This window comes from Ahaetulla prasina, chromosome 1 (genome assembly GCF_028640845.1).
Source record: "Ahaetulla prasina isolate Xishuangbanna chromosome 1, ASM2864084v1, whole genome shotgun sequence".
NCBI lineage: Eukaryota > Metazoa > Chordata > Lepidosauria > Squamata > Colubridae > Ahaetulla > Ahaetulla prasina.
In genome coordinates, this window is record NC_080539.1 from 23,747,069 (window position 1) to 23,760,383 (window position 13,315).

The 13,315-nt window shown below is 44.9% G+C and overlaps 1 protein-coding gene across 1 annotated transcript in view; it reads right to left on the bottom strand.

Annotated features, from left to right (window-relative positions):
* SRRM3 (serine/arginine repetitive matrix 3) overlaps window positions 1-13,315 on the bottom strand; it is a 114,851-nt gene that overhangs the window by 51,793 nt on the left and 49,743 nt on the right. Inside the window, exons 4-6 of the mRNA XM_058164202.1 lie at window positions 12,612-12,692; window positions 3,554-3,583; window positions 1,808-1,876 (exon numbers count right to left, since the gene is read on the bottom strand). Coding sequence (XP_058020185.1) covers window positions 1,808-1,876; window positions 3,554-3,583; window positions 12,612-12,692 — 180 coding nt within the window. The remainder of the gene's footprint in view (window positions 1-1,807; window positions 1,877-3,553; window positions 3,584-12,611; window positions 12,693-13,315) is intronic.

Below are 13,315 nucleotides of genomic sequence, written 5' to 3' on the forward strand. Positions count from 1 at the left end.
CTGGGCCGCCTCCTGCCTGGCCCGGCCTCCGAGCGGAACTTGGCCGGAACCACCAGCGGCTCTCCGTCCGCCTCCCGCTGCCTCTTCCTCCTGGGCAGCCGAGGGGCACCGCCTCGCTTCAGTCCGCACTCCGGGGGGACGGGGCGGCGGCGGGAGCAGCGCCTGTGCCTATCCCGCGCGCCGCTTCCCCCTGCCGCCGCCCCAGCGGATGCCGCCACCGAAATTCATCCTCAGAGTCGCCCATTTTGGCGGCGCAGCTACGCAGGCGCCACCTTTCCGTTGCTGCGCAAGCTCCCCCTGCTGCTCGGCGGCTGAACTGCCCCAACCCTCTTTGCAACAGCCCCGCGCCGGGACGGAAGAGTCACGTACAGAAACAGGAGCCATCTACGATTTTTATTACATATTTTACCCGAGACGTTGCGCAACCTTCTATTGCACCAGGCCACCCCACCTGGGAAGCCGGGCAGAATGGTGAAGGCGGCGGGCCATATTCAATTATATTTTCAGAATTTGCTGCGGGCCAATAAAAACTGACCCGCGGGCCGCAGTTGGCCCGCGGGCCGTAGTTTGGACACCCCTGCTTTAGCTGTTTTAGCTGTTGGAAGGCTGAATCAGTATCTTTTTCCTTAATGGATTACATCATTTCTTCCAATAAGTCCTTCATGTATACAGTATTTTTTTATACTCAACATTGTATACATTCAGTGATGGCACAGAAGAAAGTGACTTAAGACCCGTCCTCACACTTATAACTGTCACAGCATCCTCACAGTCACAGGATTGTGATTTGGGCACTTGGAAACTGATATGCATCTATGACAGTTGCAGAGTGGGGGTGTTACATGATCTCCATTTGTGATATTCTCAGCCAGTTTCTGACAAGCAAAGTGAATGGAGGAAGCGGGATTCACTTAATGATCATGGTAAAAAAAAGTTTGTAAAATCAGGTGTGGTCACATGATGATTCAGTGACCACATGGCTTAGTGATTGAAGTTCTAGTCCCAATTGTGGTTATAAGTCAAAGACTATCTGTCCCATAATTTGAATGGGAGTGAATTTTGGTTTTTTACTGCCATCTGTTGCAGCCAAAGATCAGAAGTCCTTTTATTTTCACATTAACAAATTTCATTAGAAAGCATACATTTTCATGATTTACAGCACAATGCATCAGGTGCACAGTGTGGTTAAACTGCTGTAGGTTTTACGCTGGGTTGGTGGAGGAAGGAGAAGAGAGAGCTGTTGTACAGATGCAGGTTACACATTAGACAGTGAGGTTACCAATATATTATATGGTAAATTCAGTTGGCTTTTAAAAGTTTAAGAAAGAAGATAAGAACTTTCTTCGTAAGATTTATAAAGTACAAACGATTCTATCCATAGCCAAGGCTGACAAAGTTCTTTCAAACCAAGATGAATGCTTGCTAATTTGGCTAAACTAAAAATCTGTTCTCAAAAACACACAATTTAAATGGGACAGATTTGTTTTGGCTGCTTAATCCCTAATGGTATCGTCTCTGGAGTAACTGGATACACACACTGATCCATCTAGCCCAGAGTTTCTCAATATCAGCAACTTTCCTATGTTTGGGTTTTAACTTGCAGACTTCTCCAGCCAGCTGAGAAATTCTGGGAGTTGAAGTCCACACTTAAAATGGCTGACATTAAAAATTCTAGGCTAGGCCAATGTTTCCTTTGCTATCCTCAGTCTCGCTTGGAGAATAAACTGTATCTGTTGGCTATATTCCTTTTAACTGGAGATACATGAGAATGTGCTTAAGACACTCAACAAAGAGCCAAACAGATTACCTGTCTCTCCGGTGTTTTTTCCCACTTTTCTTCTTCTTCTCCTTCCGAACTGGGGAAGAACTACCCCCACTGTAAGTAATAACAAGTATCAGATGTTAGTTAGTAAAAGATAGGAAGAAACGCAGGCAGGGGCTGATTAAGTCTTATATATCCCCAATATCCTAAGTGGGTGGAAAAACTGTAGTTTTGGAACATGGGAAAATTGAGGGACAGATCCACTATCTTTCTCAATCTGTGTCTCATATTGGATTTTTTGTTAGTTCTGAGCAGGATTTCTCAAACTTGGCAACTTTAAGATATGTGGATTTCAACTCCCAGAATTCCCCAGCCAGCTGGTTCTGAGTATGAAGGATAAGACATATGTTCTATAAAGTGCTTCTTCTCTTTTAAGAATATATTTTGGTATTATACTGCCAGAATGCTTAGTCATCATGGGAATTACAGTCCCCAAGGCAAAAAGAAGGGCATCAAGTTGGAGTAGATGAATGACCACACACATGAATACACACAATCACAGAACCTCATAGATGTACACCTATATAATCCCATGCAAGGGGATTTCTTAATAAATTCCAGCTATGGGTATCTGATATGAGCTATAAAATTCTGGATCAGTGGATCTAGGTTGGTGGGATGTCAAAAAGGCAAGATGGCAGAAGCATCACAGTGCAAGTCCTACCTCTTTTGTACATGCCAACGTGCATGCAAAACAGACCAGGCTTGCATTGCCATGCACCTTATGCCATCTTGCCTTTTTAGACATGCACATGCTACCATGGGCCTGGACAATCATTGGGTCACTGATGGCGAATCACAACATTTTGAGTGACACATGAGCATTCATCAATGCCCAACAATAACTATTCTCAAAAACACCAAGATTCTTGTGTGCTTTTTGGAGACTGTGGAGGCCTCATGAGGATGGAGTGTGCTTTTGCATAGCCTATGGACCTTCTGCAAGTCATACAACAGGTCTGTGCTCTTGCATGGGCTCTAGAGCCTCCAGAAATCATGTGAGAATAGAGCATTTTCTGCAGCTGAAGGCCTCATGTGACCTGAGATAGTTTTGTAGAAGCTGCAGGGGCCTGTCAATAAAAAGAAAAAATTGTCTGAAGATAAGTGGTATATAACAGATCCTGAGAGCACTGGGTCCTGGGAGAAATCTCATGAACCTTGGGGAACAGCATGAGGTGGCCTTTCTGAGAGTCTGCCATGGTGCTAGGACTGAAGTTGAGTTCCACCATTCAAAAGATTTGGGGAGGGGGGAAAAGGTAGGTGGGAGAAGGTTTGTTTAGAGACTCCAGTCCTAGTTCTAGCTGGATACCTAAACTGTAAGGGAAAATAACATATAAGAATTCTTTTGTTACCATCTCATTATAGGCCATGTAATTCTAGGAAATGTTTTCCTCCTTCAAGAGGAATAGGATTTGCAATTTCCTCTGAAAGTGTACTGCTTTTTGCAAAAGATAAATGGCTTCACAAAAGTTGAGAGAGAGAGAGTGTAGTTATATGTAGGTATGTTTTCCACAAGAACAAGAAAATTAAAGGGTACAAATGAAAGGATACCAACTTAAACCAAAAGGCCAGACTAATCAATAAAAAAATTCTCAGTTAGTTTAAAAACCTCTGAAAAAGCCAGGAGAAAAGAATTTTGGACAGGATTTTCACATCCAGGTTTCAGATTGCTGGGGGGGAAAAGCATGACATCAATTATGTTGCCCTCCCCCCAAAAAACCTGAGACTCACCTACGCTCTGATCCAGGTTTCCTTTTTTTGCTGAAGTTGCAAAACAGAAACAGACAAAGCAGATATTAAGGAAAATCTCTTCATAAAGAGAATTTGGGAAAAGGACCAGCTTCTAAAATTGGATTTATTATAAAATGGGAATTTCCCTTTCTCTCACCATCCCCACAGGTTCTATTTATAAACTTTCTGAAAGTTCTGTCATCTTGCATGAGCTCTGCATAAATCCATGAGCATTTAAAGAACATCAGATTTCCTGATCAAGGTATTAGTTCACATTGAGGTGAAAAAAATAGGCTTCAGAAGCTGTGGATCCTCTTTGAAAGAGATATACAGAGATACATAAAGATTTTGCAGCATTGCTAAGTGACAAAGCATAAAACATTGACATGCCAAACATATTTTAGTCTAATTTTTGTATGAACCCAACCAATTATTTTATTTTTATTTTATTTTTCAAATTTATATACCACCCTATCTCCCTAAGGACTCAGGGCGGTTCACAGGCAGTTAAAATACATATAAATACAGATTAAAAACGACAATTAAAAAACTTATTCTATTGCCAAATTTAAAAATAGTATAAATAATAAAAACCCCTTAAAACCCATAACTTTAAAATCTAATCCAGTCCCACGCAGATGAATAAGTGTGTTTTAAGCTCGCGACGAAAGGTTCGGAGGTCCGGAAGTTGACGAAGTCCTGGAGGGAGTTCGTTCCAGAGGGTGGGAGCCCCCACAGAGAAGGCCCTTCCCCTGGGTGTCGCCAGACGGCACTGCCTAGCTGACGGCACCCTGAGGAGTCCCTCTCTGTGAGAGCGCACGGGTCGGTGAGAGGTATTTGGTAGCAGTAGGCGGTCCCGTAAATAGCCCGGCCCTATGCCATGGAGCGCTTTAAAGATTGTCACCAACACCTTGAAGCGCACCCGGAAGGCCACAGGTAGCCAGTGCAGTCTGCGCAGGATAGGTGTAACACGGGAGCCACGAGGGGCTCCCTCTATCACCCGCGCAGCCGCATTCTGGACTAACTGAAGCCTCCGGATGCCCCTCAAGGGGAGCCCCATGTAGAGAGCATTGCAGTAATCCAGGCGAGACGTCACGAGGGCGTGAGTGACCGTGCATAAGGCATCCCGGTCTAGAAAGGGGCGCAACTGGCGCACCAGGCGAACCTGGTGGAAAGCTCTCCTGGAGACGGCCGTCAAATGGTCTTCAAAAGACAGCCGTTCATCCAGGAGAACGCCCAGATTGCGCACCCTCTCCATCGGGGCCAGTGACTCACCCCCAACAGTCAGCCGAGGACTCAGCTGACTGTACCGGGATGCCGGCATCCACAGCCACTCTGTCTTGGAAGGATTGAGCTTGAGCCTGTTTCTCCCCATCCAGACCCGTACGGCTTCCAAACACCGGGACAGCACTTCGATAGCTTCATTGGGGTGGCCCGTGGAAAAGTACAGCTGGGTGTCATCAGCGTACAGCTGGTACCTCACACGAAGCCACTGATGATCTCACCCAACGGCTTCATATAGATGTTGAACAGAAGGGGCAAGAGAATCGACCCCTGCGGCACCCCACAAGTGGGGCGCCCCCGGGCCGACCTCTGCCCCCCTGTCAACACCGTCTGCGACGGTCGGAGAGATAGGAGGAGAACCACCGATAAACGGTGCCTCCCACTCCCAATCCTCCAACCGCGCAGCAGGATACCATGGTCGATGGTATCGAAAGCCGCTGAGAGGTCTAATAGGACCAGGACAGAGGAACAACCCCTATCCCTGGCCCTCCAGAGATCATCCACCAACGCGACCAAAGCCGTCTCCGTGCTGTAACCGGGCCGGAAACCGGACTGGAACGGGTCTAGATAGACAGTTTCATCCAGGTGCAGGGGAAACTGATATGCCACCATACTCTCTACAACCTTCGCCGCGAAGCGAAGGTTGGAGACCGGACGATAATTACCTAAGACAGCCGGGTCCAGGGAGGGCTTCTTGAGGAGGGGCCTCACCACCGCCTCTTTCAAGGCGGCCGGAAAGACTCCCTCCAACAAGGAGGCACTCGTAATCGCCTGGAGCCAGCCTCGTGTCACCTCCTGAGTGGCCAGCACCAGCCAGGAGGGGCACGGGTCCAGTAAACACGTGGTGGCATTCAGCCTACCCAACAACCTGTCCATGTCCTCGGGAGCCACAGGGTCAAACTCATCCCAGAAAATGTCACCAAGACCACCCTCAGACGCCTCATCTGAATCGCCGCAATTTTGGTCTAGACCGTCTCGAAGCTGAACGATTTTATCATATAGATAACCGTTAAACTCCTCAGCACGTCCCTGCAACGGGTCATCCCGCTCCCCCTGGTGAAGGAGGGAACGGGTCACCCGAAACAGGGCGGCTGGGCGGTTATCTGCCGGCGCAATGAGGGAGGAGGCGAGCAACGCCGCTTCCCTCAGTGCCACTAGGTAGGTCCTAGTATAGGACCTAACTAGTGTCCGATCAGCCTCTAAACGGCTAGACCTCCAGGAGCTCTCTAGGCGTCTTCTCCGGCGTTTCATCCCCTCAGCTCCTCGGAGAACCAAGGAGCCGGTTGGGATCTGCGCCGGGTCAGAGGCCGCAGAGGCTCGACGGTCTAAAGCCCCAGCCGCAGCCCATTGCCAGGCTGCGGCTAGTTCCTCTGCCGTGCCGTGAGCCAGACCCTCAGGAAGTGGCCCAAGCTCCGTCCGGAACCTCTCCGGGTCCATCAGGCGCCTGGGACGGAACCAACGTTGTGGTTCCGTCTCCCTGCGGTGTTGAGTGGCGGTCAGAAAGTCCAGGCGAAGGAGAGAGTGATCTGACCATGACAAAGGTTCTATGACTACATCTCTCAAATCCAGATCCTTCAACCACTGACCAGAGATAAAAATAAGATCCAGAGTGCCACCCCCGATGTGAGTGGGGCCATCCACTACTTGAGTCAGGTCCAAGGCCGTCATGGAAGCCATGAACTCCCGAGCCACTGTCGATGACGAGCCGGCAGATGGCAAGTTAAAGTCCCCCATGACTAAAAGTCTGGGGGTCTCCACTGCCACCCCGGCAAGCACCTCCAGGAGCTCGGGCAGGGCAGCTGTCACGCAGCAAGGAGCCAGGTACGTGACCAGCAAGCCCATCTGACACCTATGACCCCATCTCACAAAGAGGGATTCACACCCGGCAATCTGAGGTACAGTGGTCTCCCTCGGCTCTAGACTCTCTTTAATAGCAACCGCCACCCCCCCACCCCTACCCTGGGCCCTCGGCTGATGGAATGCACGGAAACCCGGTGGGCACATTTCGACCAGGGGCACGCCCCCTTCAGTGCCCAACCAGGTCTCCGTAACGCCTATAAGATCCGCGGCGCCACCCTGGATAAGATCGTGTATTAGGGGGGCCTTATTGGCCACGGACCGTGCGTTGCATAACATAAGACGAAGGCCCAGGCTCTGAGGGTCTTGACCATCCGGGGAACGGGAAAAGTCAGAGGGATCGGGGCACGCGATCGCTTGCAGACATCGAACGCGTGACCCCCTAGACTGACCCCCTGAATAAAATTATTCAGTTTTCAATACAACGTGTTGTGTAAATGCTGGAAATTGAACTAAAATCATGGGTTTTAATTATCCATGGGAAAGTGCAACATATAAACAAAGCAGATCTAGAAGACTTTAGTTACTTAATTATTTAATATCCCACACTTTTCTCCAAGAAGCTCAAGGAATTCTAACAATTAACTGAAAACCACTTCATGTACATAATTCTAACATTAGGAATTAGAATGTGTGTCATATCTGATATTAATGGAAAGCTTAATGCCATCTAGTGCTCGAAGGGAGATATAATAAGAAGCTATCCTGCCAAAATGTCTTCCTCTGGATTCATCAGGTCATACCTATATTTCATCCAATTGAAGACCAGTCAGGTGCCACTATAATTTGTTTTTCTTGCCCATGGTTCAGGATAATTTCTTTTTAAACAAAAGTTTTTTGTGGATGCACTTAATATTGCTTTTGTATGGTTAGCACTAAATGAGCATTTATCAGATCATTCATTAAGAAGTTATAGTTTGAAGGATCATCATACAGCAGATGCTGTAAATGCTCAGAAGGAACTTTAAAAATAACTAAGAATTTAGGAACCAACGGGGATTTACATTTTGCAAATCTTCCTGAAAAATCCTTTAATCTGCATTTGATTAATTAATGTGTAGAATTAATGTGGAACATGGTTGTCACATTTTACATTTTACAACCATTGGAGGAAGAGAAGATGATTAAGCTGTTAAAACGGTTAAAATAGTTGTTCAAATGTAGGAGGGCAAAGAATGAGAAACACATCACTGCTATAAATGCTCAAGGTCTTTTTAACATCCCTGGAGAGACCTGAAGGGAGGATTTTAATTGAAATATCCACTTTTTCCTCACTTCATGCTGGGTCAATATATTTTTTTATCCATTGTTTTTGTCCTTTGAAGCCAGTAACCCAATATAATGGAATGTGTGTAGAAACCCCACTAACTCATAGTATTACATTCTTGCTTTCCTGCCCAGAATGAAAAGTGTTGTCCATTCAATCATTTCAAATTCTGAAACAATGTATTTCTGGACAGAGCCTCCCTGTGAGGATTGAGGCCAGCGGGATTAAAGGCAAAAGGTTAAGATGATGGTTGCAACTATATAATCAAATCCATCAAGTTTTTTGGCACCCTCTCCCTTGTGATATCCTGCTTGAGGCAATTGCTGCCATTGTTGTTTCTAAAGGCTTTGCCAATCCCTATAAAATATCTTAGTTCACCTGCGAGGCAGCCATTTTGCCTTTGTCAAAAGAGACATTCCAGGTTGCTCTTACTTTGAGTAATTATTTACTGCATTCACCCAATGGCTAGACAAATCTAGTTGGCTTGGTAGACACCAAACAAGCAAGACTCATAGAAAAAGCAGAGTGGATAGCAGATACAGCCAGATAGCTTTACCGGTCTATAGTTCTTCCTTTTAAGTGCTTCTCACTCAATCTAAAAAAACCTTGTTCCTCAAAATAGTCACTCTCTGAAGAGATGAGCACATTTAAGCAGAAAACATGGAAGATTGGTGTGAAGAAGGAAAGAAAATGGGTGTTCCTGTTCCTTGGACTACAGTGCCTCTCACAGCTGGTTGCAGTTCACTATCAGGCTATTATATTACCAACAGAGCTGGGCAGCCATTCATATTTTAAAAAATCTGTGACACAGGAGCAGGCTGGTCTTTACATTAAGTGGGAGAAACTGGAGATGTCAGCTGTGGTTGTGATATCCTCAACATCTCACTTTGATCCATTTCTTTCTGATGTATGGGGTCTCAGCCTTAATTGCATCCAGAAGATCAAGGATACTGCTGTCTAAAAATGTCCAAGAATTGGGGAATTTCTTCAGCCAGCAAAACTGAAAAAATATGCAAAAATGAAATGTGATATGATAGCAGTGTTCCAATATTTGAGGGGCTGCCACAAAGAAGAGAGGGTCAACCTATTTTCCAAAACACCAGAAGGCAGGACAAGAAACAATGGATGGAAACTAATCAGAGAGAGAACCAACCTAGAACTAAGGAGAAATTTCCTGACAGTGAGAACAATTAACCAGGGTTAATTGGCTTGCCTCAGAAAGTTGTGGGTGCTCCATCACTTGAGTTTTTGAAGAAGAGATTGGACAACCATTTCTCTGAAATGGTATGGGGTCTGCTTAGGCAGAGGGTTGGACTGGAAGACCTCCTAGGTCCCTTCCAACTCTGTTATTCTGTTATTCTTTCTATGATCATGTATATCCATGAGAAAGTGCAAAATAATATAGGATTTCCTGTCCTGGCAGGGAGTTGGACAAAAAGACCTCTAAGGTCCCTTCCCATCCGCTTATTCTATTCTCTACATTTTCCTCATGTATTTGCATCATGATCTAATGCAGGGGTGTCAAACTCAAGGCCCGGGGGCCAGATCTGGCCTGTGGAGTGCTTAGATCTGGCCCATGGGGACACCCTGGAAACACCGTGAAGACACTGCCCACGGTGCCTCTGCCAGTGAAAATGGCCCTCCCAAGCTCTGTTTTTGCTGGCAGAGGTTGCAGGAGGCTGCCTCAGCCGAAAATGGAGCTCAGGAGCCCATTTTCGCTGGCAGAGTGCTCGGGCCACCACAGGCCACCCTGACATGAGTGATGTCAAGTTGGCCACACCCATTCTGGCCATGCCCAGCAGGGGCCCCTGAGGTCAAACACAACCCTGATATGGCCCTCAATGAAATCAAGTTTGACACCCCTGATCTAATGGAATAAGATGCTTCACTGCAACCTTCCTGCATCTGCCCCCCCCCCCCATTGAGATTTTGGAACTTCCACTCCTGGAATTCTCAATTAGCAAACACACCTGGAAGTCAACAGCTGGAGGAAGGATTTGGAAACAAAGATGATAGGCTGTCTGGTTCTGTTAGTAATCTCTTAGTCTTCATTCACAACTGCTCCTGTTGCCATGGCTTCCTTCTTTAATGGATGCGAATCATGTTTAGTGCAAAGACCATCATATTCAACTGTACAGGGAGCCTCCTAAAGTCCAGCTCTCTCCCACACAAGGCAACAAGGCCAGGTAATCCTTTGGCAGCATCTTCAGAGGTCCAACCATTGTCAGATGCAAGAGGTTTTGCTTTCTGAAGCAAGGGTAGGATCGTGTCCACCCTCCCCATTCCCTTTACTGAAGGCCATTTGACTGATAAAGTGAAATTTAGATTTATACCCTGTTTATCAGGTAGAAACTCAAGGCTCTGGCAACTGAGTAGTATTTTTGCCTAAAGCTGATGGCAGCAAGCTACTGGTAGTTTAGTAGATAAAGGCTCTGTTCTCAATAGGAAGCTAAAGATAATCTAGACAGCTCATTCCTGTTGTCTCCTAGCATTTATTACTCAGGTGATTGCTTCCCTTTGCTTCTATATAGACACAAAAATGGGTGAGGATGGACAGCCCAGGTGGGGAGAGGGGAACCAATTGCCCTTTCATGGGGTCTATAAGAAAACTTTTCCAAGTCTTTCACAAAGTCCAGGCAGAAGAAGAACATCATGGCTTCAAAATCCAAGGGACTGGTTTGGACAAAACCCAGCAGAACTTTTCCTTGTGGCTGTTGATAAAAATAGGATCACCAATATGATTGCCAGCATTCCATGACCGATATGGCACAAGAAGAAGTCCTTCACTACCGTTAGTCACCTGATGGTCTTCCTACTCCATATATCTTTTTAATTGAAAAAGTTTATTTGGCATGTTGTGGGGGGAATGTTTGTTCTTTCAGTTTTGATAGTTTCCAAGGTAGAGTTTTCTCAATGAGTGGAGTAGAATAGGGAAGGATTCAAAGTCTCATTTTGCTCCATCTTCTCGCAACATTTGTATGTGTGTTGTTAATACTAATGCTACCAGTTCTGGCTGCAGAAAACCAGATGAACCCTTGATGGTAGTAAAAAGATACAGAACACTCTAATTCTTTATTGCCACCTGGTGATTATCTTGATTTATGCAGCCCAGATCTGGTAACTTTATTAATGTGCATGCTCAAATTAATGAACCATTTAATATCATATCTAGCTTGCCCACAAGATGGCGACCATGGAAGTCTATATTCTCTAAATATAAAGGTATGTATGTATGTATGCATGCATGCATGTATGTATGTATGTATGTATGTATGTATGTATGTATGTATGTATTTATATTTCTATAGCCATCTGTCTCAGCAAACGACTCTGGGTGGTTCACAATTCAAAACATATATTACAATTAAAATTTAAAACCCATTTTGAAATAATTAAAACAGCAAAAAGCATTAAAACAGTAAAAAAAATTAAAATGTCTAATTCAAAATACATACAAAAGCAAGGTATCTGGCCTGTTAACAATATACCCAGGAGGCAGGGCCCTTGGCACATGTTGTGCCCCAGACCCATGAGCATAGCCGGGTTTTTAGTGCTTTATAAAAGTCTAACAGGGTTGGGGCCATTCTAGTCTCCAAAGTGACACTGTTCCACAGTGCAGGGGGTACTGCAGAAAAAGCTCGCCTTCTAGTCCTTGTCAAGCGACATTCTTTGGCTGACAGGATCATGTGATGTGAGAAAGACCTGAAGAGATGCTGCTTAAGGATTGGTCAGGTAAGAGAGGACAGAGCCTGGAGCTACATAATGGGTAGAGAAAGAGGCTCAGAAGGGACTCTCCCTAACTTCTTAGACTGTAAAGGAGATGGGAGGAGATTTGTACTTTAAGGCATGCAAGATTTTGTCAATATAGTTTACAATAAAGTAGAATTAGTTCATCTGATAATGTTTCCTATCTGATTTACCTGGGAAGGCTGACAATAGATAAAATTATACTGAATCAGACATCAGCCAACTTTTCCAGCTAAGAAGGGAGTCTTTTTGCCAGATTCAGCCTCTAAAACCTCACTAACTTCCCTAACCCATGCTCTCAAGATGGTCTACCTTGGCAACTATGACTTCCCTAATGTCTAGATCATTAGGAAGGTGTAGCCCATTGCAACTGGAGAGTATCAGGTCAGAAAAGGCTATCAAATCATTGATTCAACTAGCCTAATAGTTCTCAACCTGTGGTCCATGGACCCTTGGGGAGGGGGGGGCTGCAATGTCATTACGTTATACGTGAAGGCTTGAAGAAATGCTATGATTCAAAATTTGAGTTAGGGCTTGGGGGTCCGTGGCCATGGACCATGACCACAAAAAGGTGGTGGTGGTGAAGAAAAGGTTGAGAACCAGTGATCTAGCCTATTATATAGTAGACTATTCGATTCGGCAGTGTAAGACTATTTTGGATGCAAAATGCAAATAAGCAATAGACGGTAATACAGAGATACAGAAAACTCTCTTTCCTGCCATCTAAGGATCATTCTGATTATTTCAGCCTAGATCTGGAAGCCCTCGGTATAGATCTAATTAGAGATATCAGGAATTACATGTAGAATTTTCTGCATAAATGCATGAATGAAGCAGTTCGATTGGATAGCCCCTGATTCAAGTCATGGACTTCAAGACATTAGTTCCATTGAAGAGACTCACCGGTTTCTCCGGTGACCTGATTTTTTTTTCTTTTTCTTCTTTGGTGGTGGAGAGGTGGAGCTACTAGATTGTCTCTTCAGCCTAAGGAAGAAGTAAATAGAAGACACAGTCATTTCTTTAACCATTTCTCATAGCAGAAGAGTAGATATGTCTGAATCTCAACTGCACCACTTTACAGTGTACAGTAAATGGTATCACTAATGACTAAATACTCATCTATATAACCACCAATTCATTTCTTGACATGCTTATTGGTTTTATTTTCATTTGTAAGTCTATCATTTATGTAATCCTTTCTGCACACTACAACTGTAATTGCAGGATTCTATGGTTGTAACTCAAGGACTACATGTAGTGTCAGTCAGCATACAATGGTTGAATCAAGACAAAAGGGAGCTCCGACAATCCCAGAAGAGTAAAAAGAGAGTACTCCAATATTTAAGAGCAAAGACAAAAATGATATCTGTTTTATAATAAACTTTTGATATATAATATGGAAACAGTTGCATAAGCAAAAAATGCATTTCCTGATTTTAGAAATATGTGTTTTCTATGGTTGAAAATATTGTCTTTATTTATGAGCTGTGGTGGTGCAGAGGTTAGCTTACAATGCAGTATTGTAAGCTAACTCTGCCCATAATCAGGAGTTCGATCCTGACCGGCTCAGGTTGACTCAGCCTTCCATCCTTCTGTGATCAATAAAA